The sequence below is a fragment of the Theropithecus gelada genome, chromosome 14, assembly GCF_003255815.1.
Source record: "Theropithecus gelada isolate Dixy chromosome 14, Tgel_1.0, whole genome shotgun sequence".
In the NCBI taxonomy this organism is placed as follows: Eukaryota; Metazoa; Chordata; class Mammalia; order Primates; family Cercopithecidae; genus Theropithecus; species Theropithecus gelada.
The window spans coordinates 9,939,261-9,959,928 of record NC_037682.1 but is presented as its reverse complement, the minus strand read 5'-3'; the positions used below and the strand labels follow the sequence as shown (position 1 = coordinate 9,959,928).

General features: G+C 50.6%; 1 protein-coding gene across 5 annotated transcripts in view; it reads right to left on the bottom strand.

The window, feature by feature from the left end:
• NRXN2 (neurexin 2) overlaps nucleotides 1-20,668 on the bottom strand; it is a 117,241-nt gene that overhangs the window by 53,230 nt on the left and 43,343 nt on the right. For 3 of the 5 annotated variants that reach the window (XM_025357375.1, XM_025357374.1, XM_025357376.1), the window contains exons 6-10: nucleotides 17,566-17,589; nucleotides 8,700-8,861; nucleotides 7,507-7,945; nucleotides 1,211-1,597; nucleotides 792-995 (exon numbers count right to left, since the gene is read on the bottom strand). In XM_025357375.1, the coding sequence (XP_025213160.1) occupies nucleotides 792-995; nucleotides 1,211-1,597; nucleotides 7,507-7,945; nucleotides 8,700-8,861; nucleotides 17,566-17,589 (1,216 nt within the window). Of the gene's footprint in view, nucleotides 1-791; nucleotides 996-1,210; nucleotides 1,598-7,506; nucleotides 7,946-8,699; nucleotides 8,862-17,544; nucleotides 17,590-20,668 lie in introns of all 5 variants that reach the window. The other 2 variants (XM_025357373.1, XM_025357377.1) reach the window with 2 other exon arrangements.

Below are 20,668 nucleotides of genomic sequence, written 5' to 3'. Positions count from 1 at the left end.
GTCCGAGGCAATGGGAAAAGCACTGAACTTTAAGGCAAATGACCCAGGTTGAGTCCTGGCTCCTCCCTCTGCCTTCGCTAGCTTTGTAATGTTGAACAAGTCAATATATGAATTTCATAATCTATAAAACAAGGACAGTAACGCTTGTTGGGTGATCTAGTATCTTCACAGGACAGCCATGAGGCTCAAACGTGAAAGCCCATTGCACTAGAAAGGGGAAGACAGCACATCTGTGTGTCCAGTGTACACATATGCGCCTCCACATGCCAACACACAGACTGCTGTTTAGACTGAGCAGAGCAGTGGGGGGCAGCTGCGTGCAGAGACCAGGCCTTCCTCATCTCTGTATCTGCTACCACACTGAGCTCAGGCTTAGCATCCAGTAGGCATCAGCAAGTGCTTCTCAAATGAATGAACCAATGAATGAGTAAGTGGATGCGCCACTGACCAAAATGAGCTGTGTCATCTGTGTGTGTGCAGGACAGATGCTGCCAAGATCCACATGAGTGACCTAGGAGGACAATTAGCATACCCCAGACACTCTGGGTCTTGCCCTTCACAGTGTCATCGAGCATGGAGTGTCACCGAGCATGGAGTGTCACCCTACACTGTGCATCCTCACCAGGGACAGAGCTCTCAGGGTCTCTGACCCAGGCTGGCACCTCCCCACCTCCAAACTCTGCTGAGGGCACCTCTTGCTGGTGCCACCTCCAGCTTCTCCAGACAGAGGCAGGTGTGGGTCAGAGACAAGGCCAGGCAAGGGGTCAGGAAGCACAGGGCAGGATGGTTACCGAGGTTGACAGTGAGCTTCATCTGCCCCCCATCCAGCTCCAGGCGCAGGGTGTCGGCAGACTCCCTGGAAGTGGTGGCCATCATGAGTCCGTAGGCCCGCTGGGACATGAAACGCAGGGACACATCTTCTGCCTCCGTGTGCATGGCATTAGGCAGCATGATCTTCATGTACATGGAGCCATCGTAGCTCAGGACCGTGGCCTCTGCCCCACAGGAGTCGGGGAAGAGGGAAGGGGAAGACAGGCAGAGGCCAGGGGAGGGAAAAGACCAGAGAATCATTACAAGGGTGACAAGCCTAAGGCAGGTCTATGAGGGGATCCCCTAGGAGGAGGTGGCACAGGGATGGAAAGTAGGAGTTACCCTGAGAAGGAGCACAGGGATGGGAAGCAGGGACACCCAGGATGAAGACCAGCCTCACCTCTCTCACAGACCCGCCCAAGAAAGCCGGTCCCAATGCAGTCACAGACGAAGCGGTTCCAGCCTTCTCGACAGATGCCCCCATTGCGACAGGGGGCAGATGCACACTGCTTCAGCGTCTCCCGGGAGCAGAAGGGGGCGACGCCCACAGCCCCCTGAGCCTCGGCCAGGCCCCGGAGGTCTCGGCTACGCCCATCTATGAAGAGGTCCCGCACACAGCCCACGTAGCCTGCCCGGAGTGCTGCTGTCCACACCTCTGGGGGTAGGGGCAGGTCCACCCGGCCCCCCTCAGGGAGACCGCCCAGGTACAGCTCACTCTCCAGGTCCAGAATCTCGCTGTCTCCAGTTGCCAAGAATGGTGTGCTGCGACTATTCACTGAGATGGAGCCTGGGAATCAAGGGAAGGCAGGATGGAGAAAAGCCACAGGCCAGAAAGGGACATCCTGACTCTGCCAAGAAGGCCCCCACCAAGTATGGGCCCCTCCACTTTGTGCCCTGCAGCAGGCTCAGGAGGATGAGCAGCAGTCCTGGGCTGGAAGCTCAGCCTCACTCACTGCAAAAACTGCTTAACAAAGGCCCCCAGGCTCAGAGGCTCCTGTGATGCAGCCCCAGCCCAGCTGCAGAATGCTGTGGGCCTCCGTCCATACCCCTCCTCCCCACCTCAGTGAGTCCTCAGAGGATATGCAGGAAGTGAGCATGCCCAAATCTTGAGCTCAGAAAGGGTTGGATCATTCACTGGGTCATTCCTGCCAGCCAGTTTCTTAGACTGGGAACCGGAAGCAGAGAACCTTAAGGAACAGAAGGGGCTGAAAGATCTTTAATCCAAGGGAGTTTTTTCCCCCAACAAACATTTATTGAGCTTTTATGACTAGATGCCAGGCACCTAGCACTTTAAATATATTATATCACTTAAGTCTCATAATAACTCTACGAAATTGGTCCTTTATGATCCCATTTTGAAATGGTAGATGAGGCTTGCAGAGACTGGGGAACAGTGCCAAAGCGCCACAGTGGGGAAGGAACACAGCCGAAGTATGGTCCCAGCAGCAAGAACTCAGAGCCTGTACTCTCCACCCCTCAGACAAGAGCCCACTCTGCAGCCAGCAAGGCACACGAGCAGATTGGCTCCAGGGCCTGTGGGGCAGGACAGCAGTGAGGAGAAAGGAGGCAGGCACAGAATATTTAGGTAGAAGAGTTCTTCAGAAATAGAGGGTGCTTGGCCGGGTATGGTGGTTCACGCCTGTAATCCCAGCACTTTGGGAGGTTGAGGCGGATGAATCACTTGAGGTCAGGAGTTCAAGACCAGCCTGGCCAACATGGTGAAACTCCATCTCTACTGAAAAAAAAAAAAAAAATTAGCCAGGCATGGTGGCGCAAACCTGTAGTCCAAGCTACTCAGGAGACTGAGGCAGGAGAATCACTTGAACCCGGGAGGCAGAGGCTGCAGTGAGCCGAGATCATGCCACTGCACTCCAGCCTAGGAGACAAAGCGAGACTCCATCTCAAAAAAGAAGAAAGAAGAAAGAAGAAGAAGAAGAAGAAGTAGTAGTAGTAGTAGTAGTAGTAGTAGTAGTAGTAGTAGTAGTAGTAGTAGTAGTACTAGGTGATTATCTTAGAAAAAAGACTTGGGATCAGGTGGGAGTTCCATAGCCTTTACTGAGACCTTAAGCTGCAGAAACCTCTACATTAGAAATTTTATTCTACTTGTATTTTTTAATTCCTTCTTCTGTCCTTTTCCAAGTTTGGAAGAACTGTTTAAAAGGGGTCGGGGTGGGAGTCGAGTTCAATCTCTCTCCTCACTGCAAGACCCCATTGCAGTCATCTTAGTTAGAAAAAAAAAGACTGCCTAACTTCATGGGATTAAAGACAGGTTAAGGAGGGTTTGGGTCTGCATGAGGCCTGAATTTGGCAGGGAGCTTTGGGAGGAGAATCGGTGTGAGCATAGGGTGGGAAACCAAGAGGGAAGAACAGGGACCTCCCCTACAGACACATGCCCTCATTCAGGGCATGTTCTTCTTCTCTGCTCAAAACCTCACCTGAGGCCGGGCGCAGCAGCTCACACCTGAAATCCTAGCACTTTGGGAGGCTGAGGCAAGCGGATCACCTGAGGTCAGGAGTTCGAGACCAGCCTGGCAACATGGTGAAACCCCATCTCTACTAAAAATACAAAATTTAGCCGGGCATGGTGGGCACCTGTAATCCCAGCTACTCAAGAGGCTGAGGCAAGAGAATCGCTTGAACCCGGGAGGCGGAGGTTGCAGTGAGCTGAGATCATGTCACTACACTCCAGCCTGGCAGCCTGGGCGACAAGAGCAAAACTCTGAGTCAAGAAAAAGCAAAAACAAACAAACAAAAAAAAACACCTTACCTGAACCAGAGCTGTGCCCCCTTTTAGTAACATGGTCTCTAGCTTTTCTTTCCAAACAAGGTGCCAGATGACCCAAGGTCCTGACTCTAAACCCACTTCCCAGGGCTGGGGGCCCACTCCCCTACCAGGCCACTAAACATGGCCTGCCTGATCACCCACACCTCTATTTATAGCCAGATTCCCCCATGCCTGTTCTGCCCACCCACTGCAGGGTCTCCTGGGCTCTACATGACCCAACCAGACTCTCTACAAATGAACCAAATGTTGGAAAAGGAAGAGACAGAGAAGGAAAGAGATGGGGAAGGGGTGTATAATGGAGGGTCAACAAGAGGAAACTCTAGTGAGTACAGGCCTCTGCACCAAGATCACTCAATACATGGAAAAGAACAACCCAAGCATCCATCAACAGATGGATGGATAAACGCAAAGTGTATATCCAGGCAATGGAATATTATTGAGCCCTAAAAAGGAAGGACATCTTGACACATGCTACCAGATGAACGAACCTAGAAGACATTACGCAAAATGAAATAAAGCCAGATACAAAGGGACAAATATTATATGAGATTCCACTTAATGGAGGTACCGAGAGTGGCCAGATTCTTACACAGAAAGTAGAATGGTGAGTGCCAACGGCTAAGAGGAGAGGGAATGGGGAGTTAGTGTTTATTGGGCCAGAGTTTCAGTTTGGGAAGATGAGAAAAGTTCTGGAGATAAATGATAGTTACCAGTGATATTTACACAACAATATGCATGTACTTAACACCACTAAACTGCATAGTTAAAAATGGTTACGATGGGCTGGGCACGGAGGCTCACACCTGTAATCCCAGCACTTTGGGAGGCTGAGGCAAATGTATCACTTGAGGTCAGGAGTTCAAGACCAGCCTGATCAACATGGTGAAACCCCATCTCTATTAAAAAAAAAAAATTATATATATATATACACACACACAGACACACAAAATTAGCTGGGCATGGTGACACACGCCTATAATCTCAGCTACCTGGGAAGCTGAGGCAGGAAAATCACTTGAACCCAGGAGACAGAGGTTGCAGTGAGCCGAGATTGCACCATTGCACTCCAGCCTAGGCAAAAAGAGCGAATCTCCATCTCAAAAAAAGAAAAATGGTTACGATGGTAAATTTCCTTTTGCTGTTTTTTCATTTTTTTCTCTGTCCCACGTGATGTGCAGGAAAGGGTGGTAAATTTTGTTATGTATCATTTACCACAATTGCAAAAACAAAAATGGAAAAAAAATGGAAAAGATCTAAGATAGTTTTCTCGGAATAGCTGCCCCAAGTCTGTGTTTGTGTACATATATGAAATAGATCATCAGAGGCCAGGCACGGTGGCTCACGCTGTAATCCCAGCACTTTGGGAGGCTGAGGCAGGTGAATAACAAGGTCAGAAGTTCAAGACCAGCCTGGCCAACATAGTGAAACCCTGTCTCCAACAAAAATACAAAAATTAGCCAGGCGTGGTGGCATGTGCCTACAATCCCAGCTACTTGGGAGGCTGAGGCAGGAGAATCACTTGAACCCGGGAGGCAGAGGTTGCAGTGAGCTGAGATCACACCACTGTACTCCAGCCTGGGCAACAGAGTGAGACTTCATCTCAAAAAAAAAAGAAAAAGAAAAAGAAAAGAAATGGGTCGTCAGAAATGTCCAGAATAGGTCAAGACAGGAATCCAAGCACCGGTCAGACCTGGTCCAGACTCTGGCTCCAGAGATTGGTGTGAGCTAACAGGAGTACTTCCTAAAAGCACAGAGAAGTGGAAGCCCTGCAGTGCCCTGCAAGGTTTGGGCAGACTTCCAACCTAGAGTGTTACTGACCACCTGGTGGAAACCCTGGGGCACAGAGAGCTCTGGGAAGAATTCCTGGTGCTGTCCTGAGACACAACCCTGGGATGAAACCATTTAATGTGAAGCCCAGGGGAAGCAACACTTCAAGGACGGAAGCGAAAGAAATAGCAAGCCCATGAGAAGCTGGCATTCTCCAGGAGCCACAGGGGCCCCTCCTTCCTGCACAGGGAGGAATGGTCACTCCACCCAAACTCACAGGCCCAGCTCAGTGACAGGCGGAGGAGCACAAAAATTTAGCTAATGTTGGCCGGGTGCTGTGGCTCACGCCTGTAATCCCAGCACTTTGGGAGGCTGAGGCAGGCAGATCACCAGGACAGGAGATCAAGACCATCCTGGCTAAGACGGTGAAATCCTGTTTCTACTAAAAATACAAAAAATTAGCTGGGCGTGGTGGCAGGTGCCTATAGTCCCAGCTACTCTGGAGGCTGAGGCAGGAGAATCACTTGAACCCGGGAGGTGAAGGTTGCAGTGAGCTGAGATCACACACCACGGCACTTCAGCCTGGGCAACAGAGCAAGACTCCGTATAAATATATATATATATATATTTAGCTGAGCGTTGATAAGTGCTTAAATAGGATAATGTGTCAGTTCTCATTTATATCAATTTCCCTTTCTTGGATAATTCTCTCATGTTTAACAAGATGGAGAAGAGTAAAGGAGAGATAATTAGCAGACAGAAAACAGGAAGAGAATACAAAAGACTGAAGGGTGAAGAAGAGAGTGGTTAGAAGCAACAGAAGATTCAAGAACAGGTATCTGCTTGACCCCAGGACTCTCTGCCCTGACACTTTATTGTTCTAGAGCCCTCACTGCTAGGTGGGGGTGTGGGGCTATTTACTGTCTTTTTCACTCCATGCTCTCCCACCCCACACCAGAACAGGGGTTCTGTGACAGCGAAGATAGTCTTTTTAGTTTCCCCGCTGTCCATATCTCCAGAACCTTGGACAGCATCTGGTACACAGTGGGTGCTCAGTAACTGTTGAGTGAGCGAATTTTTTTTTTCTTTTTTTTTTTCTTTTTTTTGACAGTCTTCCTCTGTCGCCCAGGCTGGAGTGCAATGGCAGGATTTTGGCTCACTGCAACCTCCGCCTCCCAGGTTCAAGCGATTCTCCTGCCTCAGCCTCCCAATTAGCTGTGACTACGGGAGTGCACCACCATGCCCGGCTAATTTTTGTATTTTTAGTAGAGACGGGGTTTCACCACGTTGGCCAGGGTAGTCTCAAACTCCTGACCTCAAATGGTCCACCCACCTCGGCCTCCCAAAGTGCTAGGATTACAGGCATGAGCCACAGCGCCTAGCCTAGTGAGTTAATTTTTTTTTTTTTTTTTTTTTTTAAGTTGAATGGCTCTAGACAGAAGGGAGGCATGGCTGGGAAGATATATTCTTTTTTTTTTTTTTTTTTTTGAGACAGAGTCTGTCACCCAGGCTGGAGTGCAATGGTGTGATCTAGGCTCACTGCAAGCTCCGCCTCCCGGGTTCACGCCATTCTTCTGCGTCAGCCTCCGAGTAGCTGGGACTACAGGTGCCCACCACCACACCCGGCTAATATTTTGTAATTTTAGTAGAGATGGGGTTTTGCCATGTTAGCCAGGATGGTCTCGATCTCCTGACCTCACGATCTGCCCACTTTGGCCTCCCAAAGTGCTGGGATTACAGGTGAGAGGCATCGCGCCCGGCCGGAAGATATATTCTTAAAGGAGAATGGGGTATCTACTCTATGTTGGCCACTGTGCTAATCCTTCTACAGGTGTGCTCTTATTTTCTCCTCTTGATGGCCCTTGTGGGATTATTCCTTCTACAGATAAGGAAATGGAGTCTCACTTGCAGCAAGTAGGGGAGCTGAGGTGTGATCCAGGTCTGACTGACACCAAATGGTGTACTCTTTCTGCAAATGTCCAGAAAGGACAATTGGGAAGACGTGAGGAGGGGTGGAGGAGAGGTGGCAGGGAAGAGTATAGGAAACGGTGTAGAAGAGACCCGCTGAAGAGAGATGGAGAGCATGTCAGGGCAGATGGAAAGGGGTGGCCCACGGAAGGGGAAGGGTCCAGAGGCCTCCTGACCTTTTCGCCCGTCCCTCTGGAAGTCCACGTGACACCACTCGCCATCATTGACCTTGCGGCTGGATGCCCGCAGCTTGATGCCCCCAGATCCCATGTCCAGCAGAAGATAGAGGTGGCCGTCCAAAAGCTCCATGGCAAAGTAGTCGGCCCGCTGAGCAGAGCTGTGGCTGCCAGCTCCACCCCCAGCCCGCCGGCCCTGGCTGAAGAGAAGCAGCCCATTGGGCTCAGTGGTGCGGAAGTCTAGGGAGATGGAGCCAGTGCGCTTAGCGCTCCAGCGGGGCAGCGCCACAAAGGCCTCGGGACTCTCAAAGGTCACAGGGTCCAGGGCAGCCACATCCTCACAGCGGAATGACAAGTCACCCTGCAGCTTCATCTTGGGGTCCCCTTCCTTTGCCAGGCGGGATAGTTCCAGTTTGAAGTCATTGTTCTTATAGACCACCTGCAGGGAGGGGTGGCGTCAGGTATAAAGAATCAGAAAGCAGCTTAGGGCCTGGTCACTCCCACCCAGCAGCGAGCACCAGGGGACCCAGTCACCCACCCCTGTAGCCCCTGCTCAGTTCCACCAGACCACTCCCCTTAGGCCTCTGTTCCGGAGCTTCAGGCACAGAGGCTGTGAACAAGCACCTCCCTTGCCTGTCCTGTCCTGTCTTCTGGCCCAGCAGGAGCATGGTAACTTGCCCTGTGGGCTCTCAGTGCCCACTAAATTGCAGTTCATAATAATGACAAGGCCACTGACATGTGGTAGCCATTTTCTACTTGATGAAGCACGTTCACTTACACTCCCATGTGCGCCTCACAACCTTATGAAGTAGGCACTGACTACCCATCTACAGAGGAGGAACTCAGCATTAGACAGTCAAGTGACTTGACCACAGTCACAGAACCAATGAGTGGAAGAGCTGGGACTCAAGCAAAGGTCTTTAGTCTTCACACCCAGCATTCTTTCCTCTGTTTCACAGCTGCCTTTGAGGGTCCTCTATGAGGATGGGAGTTTCTAAGGCTCAAGGAAATGAGAGGGGAGAAGCCTCTTGATGGAGTCAGTGGGCCTTAGGTTTTAAAGAGGGGGTGTCTCCCACCATAGACTTGGAAGGAACAGAGGACCCAGACACCTAGCCGGGTCAGACTAAGTGACACTGAAGACAGGAGCCAAAGGGCTCCTAAACAGCCTGCAGCCCCTCCCTAGCCCCACTCACGTCCTTGAGGCAGCCCATGAAGTTGTTGCTGACGGGTGAGCCCGGCAGGTCAGCTGTGTTGGGGCTGCCCCCAATGTAGAAGAAGTCATCAGAGCCCAGCATGGTGTAATCCTCCTGCGTGTAGCCTGTGGTGGTCAGGATCCCGTCCACCGAGATGGTCACCTGCCCAGCCCAGGAGGGAGGGAGAAAGACAGGAGACAACCAACATCAAATCCCTAGGAAGAGCTATGGCTGGGCAAAGGAGGGGCCAGAGGGCATCAGGGGAGGGGGACCCCCATTTTTATGTCTGCTTGTCTTGGAGAAGGAACAGTGGGGGGAGAAAAGGAATGAGGAAAAGGAGGCAGCACAAGATTTGATGGTTTCAGGGTGGGCTAAGACCTGCCCTCTTGCCCCCAGCTCAGCAGGCAGGAGCCTGAAGGGTACTTGGAGAGCTCCCCATGAGGTCCCCCAAGAAGTTGTTCCTGGAAGGCACTCTGAACAAGAATGTGGGCTCCAGGATGGATCCCCCATTCTGGGGCACAGGATGGGTGCAGATGGCATCCTCACTTTTCTTCTCCTGAAGGTACTCTCTGGACACACACATGACTCCAGAACTTCTTTCAAAAGTGTGCCAGAGAATGGTGTTCCCCAGACCTTGGTGGCTTAGACTCACCTGCAGCCCTCTCCGCTGGGTGCTGGGAAGCCTTTCAGTCTGGACCCAGTAGGGAGATGGAAGATAGCAGTGTGAGGACCAGGAACTCAGATATTCCTAGAAAGTCTTGAAACTTTCTGGGGTTGCCCATCGGGGCTGATTTCCACCCCTGCCGCCCAGTCTCTGGGTTTGTACTTCTAGCCCTTTCCTGAGTCTGTCTCTTGGCTCCTCAGATCTCCTTATATTCAGGTCACTCTCTTGCCTCCAAAGGAGAGGGACCTCTTTAGCTACATTAGTCCACTCTTCCTTCTTCCTATCTAATTGCCTTGTCTACAGACACCACCAGAGTTACTCCAGGGAGTCAGGGCCAGCTTAGGGAACAGACGGGAATAGGGCTAACCTCATGAATACCTTGCCCCTGGGCTGAAAGTTCAGTAAGAAAGCAGGATGAGTGGGAATGGGGCAGTACTTGGTGTTCCAGGAGGCAGGGGGGCTCAGTGGTGGCCTGGAGAATGCCAAAGTGATCTTAGGTAGGGCGGGGCGGGGCGTGACAAGGACAGGAAACTCTCTGACTCCCCCAGTCTCCCCAGGCAAATGTCCACCTAGTCTCCAAAAAATCTAACTCTACAAGCAGCCCACAAGGGTTCAAGACACCCAGAAAGGTTGTGGGAGAAGGGCCAAGGGCTATGAGACCATGAGCCCCTACTCTAGGAAGGCAGTGGTTTGGGAAGGTCAGCTGGGAAAGAGGGCAGAGCTCTGCAGGGTCAATAGGAAGCTGGCTCAGGGTTAGCCCAACACTGTGTTTCCAAAGGCCACAGCTCATCCCATTTCTCATTCCCCTGGCAGAGAGGGGCTGGAGAAAGGGAAGAAGGAACCGGGATGAAAGGTCAGGGATAAGACAGGGAGTGGGTAATAGGCTGAACGGGCCTCCCTGGGACAAATTCAACTCCATCCAGCCCTCCACCTCCACTCTCCCTGATGCTGCACTGAAAGAGGTGCCTCAGTACCCTCTTTCAGGAACAGTCTAGAGATTGGGGCCTTCCAGTCACATCCTATGCCCTCCTCACCCACACCAGTCTATATGCACATGCCACCAGCCATCTTCCAGCGACTGGTCTCCAGGGGTCCATAGTCTCAGTGGGTGAGGGGAGGAACTCCAAAGGGACATGAGCAGAACTGGGGTAAGGGAGCTTCCTGCCCTCCCAGGACCCCCGAATCCCCCTTGTGCTTGGCTGGAGCCTTGCAGTGAATAGGGTAGAACTGAGCCCCACTTTCCACCTCCTGGGAACCATCAAACCTTGTGCTGGGGTAACTAGGTTCAAGAGCAGAAGGTAAGAGGGTGTCTTTGTGGAAAGGGGCAGTCTGAAAACTTTTGAATCTTATTTGAGGGGAGGGCCGGTCATTACCATTTATTTCTTCTTCCCTCCACCCCACCCTAAGGCTGGGAAGTAGGGGTCTGGGTAGAAAAGGGAAGGGTCAAAGTATTAGTCACAAAAACATGCAAACAAGATTAGACCTGGCAGAGAGGGGCTGGAGAAAGGGAAGAAGGAACCGGGATGAAAGGTCAGGGATAAGACAGGGAGTGGGTAATAGGCTGAACGGGCCTCCCTGGGACAAATTCAACTCCATCCAGCCCTCCACCTCCACTCTCCCTGATGCTGCACTGAGAGACCAGGAACTGGGCTGCTGATTACTTCCTGTGCCTAAGTCTGGTCACCCCAACTGGTCAGCTCCTGACAGGTAGGCACCAGCCTGACATGTCCCTGTAACCCCACTAATCTGAACATAATCCAGGATATATAGCACATAGCCATTAAAGATCATCTTATGACCCAGGGCCACAAAGCCGGCATCTCCATCTATGAACCTAACACCTAGGGAACCTGTGACTTTGGTGACAGAAACTCAAGTGCACTCCTGCTTCAGTACAGGGAAAGGGCTCTTCTGGTCCCAAAGCTCCCCAGGAAGAGAATCTCCTCTTTTGGCCTCCAGCCCACCTGAGCCCCTCAGCTGTGTCCTCCCTCCCTGACCTCAGAAGCCAGGGCACCAGCCACTGGCCATCTCCCTCACCCTATGGGCTCTCTCTATCCCACTCCATTTGCCAAAGTCACCCTCCCTTTGCCCTCTCAGACTTAGACGAGGTGACAGTGTAGGGTAGAGAGGAGGAAACACCCTCCTCAGTTTCCCTCCTGACTGGGCACAATCTCACCTTGCCCCCTGGGCTTTTTGCAGATCACTCCCATGTGCTCCCTACTGGGAAAGGGCTGCCTTAATCACCCTCTTATGGCCCAGGGCTGGGCCTGGGGGTGGGGTAGCAGGAGGAAGGACAATATAAGGAAGTGCCCTGAGGAAGGGGATCAGCCAGAGGTGGGGAGTAGAAGGAGAAAGTGGGGACGGGTTCTGGGTGGAAAGGAAGCCAAAGGTAGAGGGAATGGAGGAAGGTCTCTGGGGAAGGCAAGGAGGGAGATGACTTAGATTAGTAAAACCCGACTGTTCCCTCAGACAAATCAAAGTCCAGACACAAAAATGGCAGGTTCGTTAGTAAAAGCAGGAAACAGGGGAATAATTCCCCCGGTCCCCCTCCACCCCAGGGGTTCATGATGCCCCTGCCCCCCAACCCCCCCCCCAATGCATCTTCTGGAAGGGGTGGGGCCGGTGGGGGAGGAGGGAAAGGAGGGGGTCGTGCGACACAGAACAGCCACTGCAGCTGGACACATGCAGGTTAGAGGAGCAGGGTAAGGGCTAGGCCCAGCAGGACAGGCCAGAGAAAGGCAGCCAGGTAAGAAGGCGTGCAGGGCAGGGGCATTGGGAGGAGCAGAGATGGAGGCGACAGAGCTGTGGGGCGCAGGTAAGGAGAGCTTCCTTCCGATGATGAGGGGAAAAGAGAGGAGTGACCACTAGGACAGAGACACTTTAAGGGTTGAAAAAGAAAGAGAAAAGACATTTGACTCTACCTTCCTCATAAGCAGGCGACCCAAGACTCATTCCACCACCCATTCGCCACCAATCACCAATCCCCAGACACATCTGCGTACATACCACATCCTACCCAGGGCAGTGAGACGTTCCAGCTGTCTCCTTCCAAACAGCATCACTGAGACATAGCAGAGTGTCTGCACCCAACCCATGCCAACCCGCTCAACACAGACAAGCAAGCCAAGTGGGTACTGAACTGGCCAAGGGGAATGAGCCAGAGCTTCTGCCCTGGAAGAGTTGTGTCCAGCCAGAGGAGAAGGGAGAGGGTGCAGAGGCAGCAGGAGCCCACGGCCCAGCCCCCACTGTGCTCCCCAGGAGCAGGGAGGCTGGATGGAGGTGGCCACAAGGGGCAGCCTGTGACTTGGGTGGGCTCTCAGCCCTCCCTGCTGACCCCACTTCTCTTTCTGCTCCACGCACCTCCCCTGTGGCAGGCTGCGCAGGATATGAAACTAGGCCCTGGCCATAAATAACTCCACATTGGTGGGCACTTCATGCCCACCATGCCTGAGGAAGAAAGGCTGAGGAAGAGGGGAAGTATCCTTCTGCTATCTTCTGGAGCCTTTCTCAGTTGCCTGTGATGGTCACAGGGTCACTGACCTCCTTGGGAGTGGGACTTATTCTGGGGAGAACAAGACGGAGAGCAGGTATTTTTAACTTGTGGGCAAGCTGACTGAGCTAGGGAGATTCCAAGTCCCTTGATATTGTGTGCAAAACTGGCTCTGTGGGCTTTTTTCCTGTGAGAGTCCATTGCTGTCATCAAATTCTCAAAGGTATCCAAGAGCCAAAGGTGGTTAAGAGCAACTAGTCTAGGGGAAAGGTCCTGGCATCCCCTTAGGATTGAGTGGGTGGAAATAAGAGACAAAGACAAAGGGGAAGAAAGGGTCTCCAGGCTGAGTGAGGTACTGCAAGTCCTGCTAAGGGTTTGGGTTAGCTACCTGTTCAATGAGAGGGCAGAAACTAACCAGAGACTCAGGCTGGAAAGATACACCATGAAGATGGACTGAACCGGCAGGCACAGCCCTGTCGTGAATCCTGAGGTCTGGATTTGATAGTTTGGGAATAGAGAGGAAAGATATCAGGTCAGAAATCCTGGGCTCTCATTCAGCCTTTATCCTTTTCCAAAACAATCCCATTTTACCTCTGACTCTCATCTGTGAGAGGAGTTTAACAACTTCTGCGGCTCCCATTTCTTCCAGGCTTACAGTGAGCACCAAATGAGAAAACTGAAGTGAAAGTCCTCCATATCTGGCTATGTGACCCTAGACCAGGTGCTTTCTCTGGGCTTCAGCTTTCCCCATCTGTTAACTGGGAACAGTCTCTGCCTGCTACGTGCAACCCAGGCATTTATCAAGTTTAAATGATATTCGAAAGGGGAAAGCTATTCAAAGACTCCCAGTGTGTACACAAAGAACTATCATTATTTTTACAAGCAAACTCCATCAGCCTGATCACACCTAATCCAAACTTCTCAACCTTCTCAAGGTTGGCCTTTTTGCTTTATATCCACCCTCTCCCCGAAGAAGAAGTGCTCAAACAACATGAAAAGAGTCCATATAAATGAGTTAGTAAAAATAAACTGGAAACTAACCAAAACCTGTCTGGGGGATGCCTTGGGAATCAGAACACATCGAACCCTGTTACAAGGCTTCAGACTCTGGTCTTGGCCGGAAAGAGCTGATTCCTAGTACAGGTTTATGAAGGTCTGTGAGGCTACCAAAAGGCAACTAGATCTGTTTACCAGTCAGTATTGCTCATGCAGGAAAGTGCAGACTTCAGAGACTCAGAATTTAGCAGATACTTTCCTTTGAAACAAGACAGTATTGTTTACTTTTTTTTGTTTGTTTTGTGTGTGTGTGTGTGTGTGTGCACGTGTGTGTGTGTGTGTGTGTGTGTGTGTTTTAGAGATAGGGTCTTGTTTGTTTGTTTGTTTGTTTGTTTGTTTTAGAGATGGTGTCTTGCTGGGGCACAATGGCTCATGCCTGTATCCTAACACTTTGGGAAGCGGAGGTGGGTGGAATGCCTGAGCTCAGGAATTCGAGACCAGCCTAGGCAACACGGTGAAATCCTGTCTCTACTAAAAATACAAAAACTTAGCCAGGGGTGGTGGAGTGCACCTGTAGTTCAAGCTACTCAGGAGGCTGAGGCATGAGAATTGCTTGAACCCAGGAGGCAGAGGTTGCAGTGAGCCGAGATCATGTCACTTCACTCCAGCCTAGGCAACAGAGCCAGACTCTATCTCCAAAAAAAAAAAAAAAAAGAGGGGAGGGGGGTCTTGCTATGTCATCCAGGCTAGTCTTGAACTCCTGGGCTCATGCAATCTTCCCATCTCAGCCTTGAGTAGCTGAGATTACAGGTTCATAGCTGGTTGTTGGCTTCTTCTTTTTGTTTTGTGTTTTGTTTTGTTCTGTTTTGTTTTGTTTTGGAGATGGAGTTTTACTCCTGTTGCCCAGGCTGGAGTGCAGTAGCGTGACCTCGGTTCACTGCAACCTTGGCCTCCCAGGTTCAAGTAATTCTCCTGCCTTAGCCTTCTGAGTAGCTGAGATTACAGATGCCCATCACCACACCCAGCTATTTTTTTGTATTTTTAGTAGAGACAGGGTTTCACCATGTTAGCCAGGCTGGCCTTGAACTCCTGGACTCAGGTGATCCACCCGCCTCAGCCTCCCAAAATGCTGGGATTACAGGAGTGAGCCACCACACCCAGCAGGTTGTTTCCTTCTTAACCAACTTAACCACCTCAGCCTCAAGTAGCTGGGATTACAGGTGCCTAGCTGGTTGTTGCTTCTTAACCAATTTAATCAAGTCATTCATCTTTCCTCCTCTTCTCCAGCCCAATTCCTGAAGCATTCTAGGGTTTCATACAGTTATTTTGGGACTGATTCTTAAGAAGAGATAGTAAGTAATAGGATCTCCAGTGGGCCAGAGATGTTGTATTCTCCAGGGTTTGCTATGGAAGAGAATCATTTCTTTACAAAACATCCCTGCCCTGGAAACACTGAGACAATCAGTTAACATTTTATAAAGCTTAGTAACACTACAATTTCCTTTACAGAGTACAAATGTTTTCACTTCTATTACTCTACTTGATCTTCACACTGATTCCATGTAGTAGGCAATGCAGGTATATTACCCCTATTAGCCCATTTGGTAGATAAGGAAACTGAGCTTTAGTAGACTCAACCCACGTGGTCAATTTTTAACCAAATTGAGGCTAGATGGAAAGTCTGCTGGGTCCTAATTCTAGGATGGTATTACCCAGAGGCTTGGGGTGTACCACATGGCTTGATCTTGCCTCCCTTCTGTCCCCAAAGTCACAGGTTGGCTATCTAGTGAAGCACCATAAAGAAAGTTCCAAATGGCCAACTCCTGACAGGTACTCAATGGCCTGGCCTAAGCTGGGCAGGTAGCAGCTAACTCCTAGAAGCAGCAGCTGGAGGAACAAGAAACCTGGCACTGTATGCCCCATTGGAACACCAAGACCACTGGGAGTGGTAACCTGAGATCTTAAATTGGGGAGGGCCGGAATGGTTTTGGCCATGGGCACTAGTCTATATGGGTGCAGGAAAACATGGACCCGCAAAAGTGTCAGGAAAAGCCAGATGTAGCCTCAGAGGTACAGCCTCCTAGGGAAGTTGGGGAGACACTCAGATTGGGAGCCCCAACTGTTACGCTTCCCTCCTCACCAGCCAGCCATGCAAACCTGGGCGGCTGGGCAGGCCAGGCAGCTGCCCCAAGCAGCGCCAGCCCCACAGGAGCAGACACGTCCATCTGCAGGGTCCCCAGCCTGGTGCTCAATCACTCTGCATTATTAATAGGCGATGACTAACCGGCTGCTGCTGCAGAGCCAGGACTGGGCAGGCACGAGGGAATCCCAGGGGATCGCACGCAGCAAGGCCTACGGGCACACACTCTGAGGCAAGGCAAGGAGCAAAGAGCTAGCCCCAGCTCCTTCCCTGTTCCTGCCTGCCATGGCACTGCGACTGAAGGGCCAGTCCCCACAGTCCACCTCCACACAGAGTCCTCACCAGGCTCAAAAACCTACACAGTCACGCAGCCCCCAGCTCACACCAGCTCACACATGGAGAGTCACCAGCAGAGCCTCGCACATACACAGTACAGCTTCCCACTAACACCCCGAAATGTCACGCCAACATTTACACACAGTCACACCCACACACCAACACACACCAGCTGCATTTACACAGACACCCACACCAACACTCACCAGGACTGAGCCCAACCCAAACAGAGGAACTCGGTGACAAGGACAACCAATGCTGCCCCTTCCCACCCCTGCAGGCCTCCTCCTCTCACTCCCCTCAACAGGAAAGGAAACCAGCCCCTGTCAGAGGCCATGCGGGGCAGGCAGTGGGCAGAGAGGGCAGGGGGTGAGGGGAAGGAAGACAGTGTGAAACACAGTGTTAGTCAGAGCAGCAGAGCAGTTGCAGGGAACTGGACGCTATCCCTGGTCGGGGGAAAAGACCATTCATGCCATGCAAAATGTGGGGGACATGGAACCAGGAACTCTCAAGGCTGAGAAGTGAGGGAAGGGACGGCACCTTTCCCGGAGCAGCCAGCATGGGGCAGCCCCCAAACTGCTATGAACTGATGATTTGCATGAGGTCTGGACTGATCTCAGACAGCTCCGCATCTCCCAAGGCCATGCCCCCCACCCCTGGGAACCCACCCCGCTGGCTGCCACTGGAGGTCTCACCCCCAGCCCCCTCCCCAAACTTGAGGGGCCCTGTCCAGGGAGCTGACAGTGAGCAGAGCATAGCATGTCATGGGATGGTGTTTTCCATGGATTTTCAGGGGACCAAGAAACTAAATCAAAGAGAAAAAACAAGGGAGGGGAGGGAAAAGAACAAAATAAAGCAATAGAAATAAGCAGCCTGGCATCGGGGCTGGTCTAACCAGAGCCGATGAACATGGGGCCTGCCCCCAGGTCTCTCTAGCCAGGAATCTGAATTCAGGAGTTAGGGATTACAGCAGGGACAAGCCAAATTCCTCGATTTCCATTTGTCTTTTGTATTTCAGTTTGGACCAAAAAAGAAAGAAAAGGGAAAGAGGGAAACTAAAAGAGAAGCAAAATCTAAAGATTGTCCAGGACGCAAAAAACAATTGGAAGAGCAAAACAACCAAAAAACCAAACAGGGAGAGGAAACAAAAGAAGGAGAATCGAACAGTTAAAAAAACCCACGGCAAACCAAACGGTAAGACAATTAGAGTGATATCTACCAGATAATGCAGTTTGTTTACCATAGCGTGTCCAATCCCTGCGTGCTTCACCGGAGATATAGGGGGATGGGGAGGAGGGGGATGTCAAAAAACAACAACAAACACAACAACAAAAGAACAGAACGAAAAGAAAAGAAAAATAAAATGACCAACTGTGAAACTCAAGGAAGGAGGAAAAAATATATATCTATATATATTTGGTTGTTTGTTCCAACCCTCCCACCTTAGGTTCAGCGAAAGTATTTGTTTAAAGAAAATTAAATTATAATGAGGGGAGGAGAAATAAAACACACACAAAAATTAAGTTCCTTCTTCTCCCCATCCGTCCCCCATCCCTCCTCTGGATTCCTCTTCCCCCTCATCCCCTCCCCGAAGAAGAGCCGTCTGCAGAGAAGGGGAACAGTTAGAGACCTTGGTTAGTAGAGAAGAAAACAACAAAAGAACTGGACCAAGAAACCAAAGACTTAAAGATGGCCGACATTCCGCAGATGAGACAGAAAGGTTAGTTCGGTTTTTCATTCATACCTTGCCCCACCTGTCCCTGCCCATCCCTTGGTCCCCTGGGTTATAAGCGTGTTAGTAACACACACAGAGTCGGCAACGGGGTTTTCCAACAGAAGGGTGAGAGAGGGAAGGCAGGGGATTAAGAAGCAGACCCAATTATGCAGTATTAGTAAGTCCTATCAGCTGAAATGTTAGAGAGTTTAGGGGAAGGAAGGGAGGGAACAAGGGCTGTGAGGAGGGATGGGCTATTGGTTGGAGCCATGGACTTACAGGTTTGTTGGCTAACTGATCAACCAGATGGCTTTCCAGAGAACTGGCTAAAGAGCGAGTTGGTGCTGGCCAACTGGCTGACCAGTGGCCATACCGGGTTAATGGATTAACCAGTTGGTGATGGACCAGCTGGCTATCAGGCTGGAAGAAGAGTGGGCATCACCCCTGGAGAATCAAAGGACTGGCAAGAATGAAAGGCAATTTCATTTTGGAGGCAAAAGGAAGGGGTTCCCAAGGAGCATAGGAGGGACCATGGATGCCTGCTTTTCCTGGGGATGGAGAATACGCAAATCGATCCTGGGAGTCACTGAGGAGAGGGGCAGCTCCTCTGTTTTTGTTTTTTGTTTTTTTTCTTCTCATCCTTAAGAAAGGAAGAGAGAGTAAGTCGCCACCAGTACAGGGAAAAGGAAATGTTGCCCTCCATGGGCTGGCAGATGGCTCACACATTACATCAAATTATTGCAACCCTCCTCCCTCTCCTCCCCATCTCCCACCCATAGCTGACTCCTCCCACGTGTCCACCTTGACTTTTCAGAACTTTCCCCAAAAGTTCTCCAGGCTCTTCAATCACCCCAACCCCATTCTCTTACTCTCCGGGCTGCTGTCCCTCCCAGAATCAAGTGCCCACCACCACCACCACCTCTACCAGTCTCTAGAATTGGTAAGGCCATCCCGGCAGCACAGCCTCCTTTCATGTACACCCATAACCCCCTGAGTCTCCACTCCCCAGAGCCAGCACCAGAAATTCATTCCCCTACACCCATAAAAAGGAACCTCTAAAATCCCTGACTTCTCCCTAAGCTATAAGCGCACTCTTTCTACCCCAGTCTCTAGTGTCCCCACTCTCATGTGGCTCTAAGTTCATTTTCTCTTCTCATTGCCACAGACAACAGCAACACCCACCTTCCAAATTATCCTTGTCTTTGGGGAGGACACATCAGAGGCACTGAGGCAGCTTTACTTAAGAGTATTAGAGATGGAGGGACATTATTGCTTGATGCCTGTTAAATACTAAACTGTACCCCAGAGAGTGTGATTGTGAGAAGGAGAGGTATTCTAGGGACAGATCCATTAGTTAGAGAGTTGTTATAACCAGTGGGCACAGGACTAATTCAGTAAGATAATGAATAAGGGCCTCGTATAATTAAAAATAACAGAATTCAATATTTAGCAGCCAGAAGAAGTGCTGAATAACCAATATTAATTATTAGTGATGCAGAAGCAGTTTACATAGCAAGAGAAGAGTCTAATTGCAGGTGCAGTGATGGGAGCCAGGGGATAGCGTGTGATAAGAGGATTAGTACTGGCGGCTGGTAGGACTGTCATGAAATGAAGAGGCCAACTAGTCAGAACAAGGAACAATTAGCTTCAGGGCAGCTAAACAACCAGACCCAAAAAGGTAAGTGTTGTCTGGTTTCACTGCCCTAGTCAAACAAGGCAGGAAGAAAAAGGCATTGGAGGTAAAAATCCAACTACTACTCTTTGAGTTAGAACTGGTTGTGGAGAATAAAATAAGATTTAAATGTTTTCAACTTTAAGAAGAAGATTCCATTTTAACAAGTAGAACAGCAAATTAAGAATCAGGACTGATGGCCGGGTGCGGTGGCTCACGCCTGTAATCCCAGCACTTTGGGAGGCTAAGGCGGGTGGATCACGAGGTTAGGAGATCAAGACCATCCTGGCTAACACGGTGAAACCCCATCTCTACTAAAAATACAAAAAATTAGCCGGGCGTGGTGGCGGGTCCCTGTAGTCCCAGCTACTTGGGAGGCTGAGGCAGGAGAATGGTGTGAACCCGGGAGGCGGAGCTTCCAGTGAGCCGAGATCACGCCACTGCACTCCACCCTGGGCGACAGAGTGAGACTCTGTCTCAAAAAAAAAAAAAATCAGGACTGAGAAGAAAGAGATGTGAGTTCTAACCCTTGGGCCTTCCACAAATTTGATGAGAGATCCAGCCTTCCTCTTAAAAATAGTAGGGTTGGAGTAGATGAGATGGGGCCCCTCTAGACCTAAGGATTATGGATCCAGACCCAGTCCAATGGAGATCGTGCTTATGGGGTCAATTGTCATGAAATACTAGAATGCAGCTTCCACCGGAACCCATTCCTGGTAGCCTGGGACACAGCACAGGGAAGGGGTACACAGCAGCCTAGGCCTTCCCAATGGCCAGGATCTGGAGAGCTGAGGCTTCAAAATAACAGATGAGCAACGAAAGCTTTATCCCCATTCACAGAAACAGCTAGAGAGCTCCTGGAGCCTAGGAGCACAAGCATGACAACACATGATGAATGAGAAGGGTATCAAAGTCACAGAGGGGAGAAGTCAGGCATCATATCAAGTGGTCATTTTT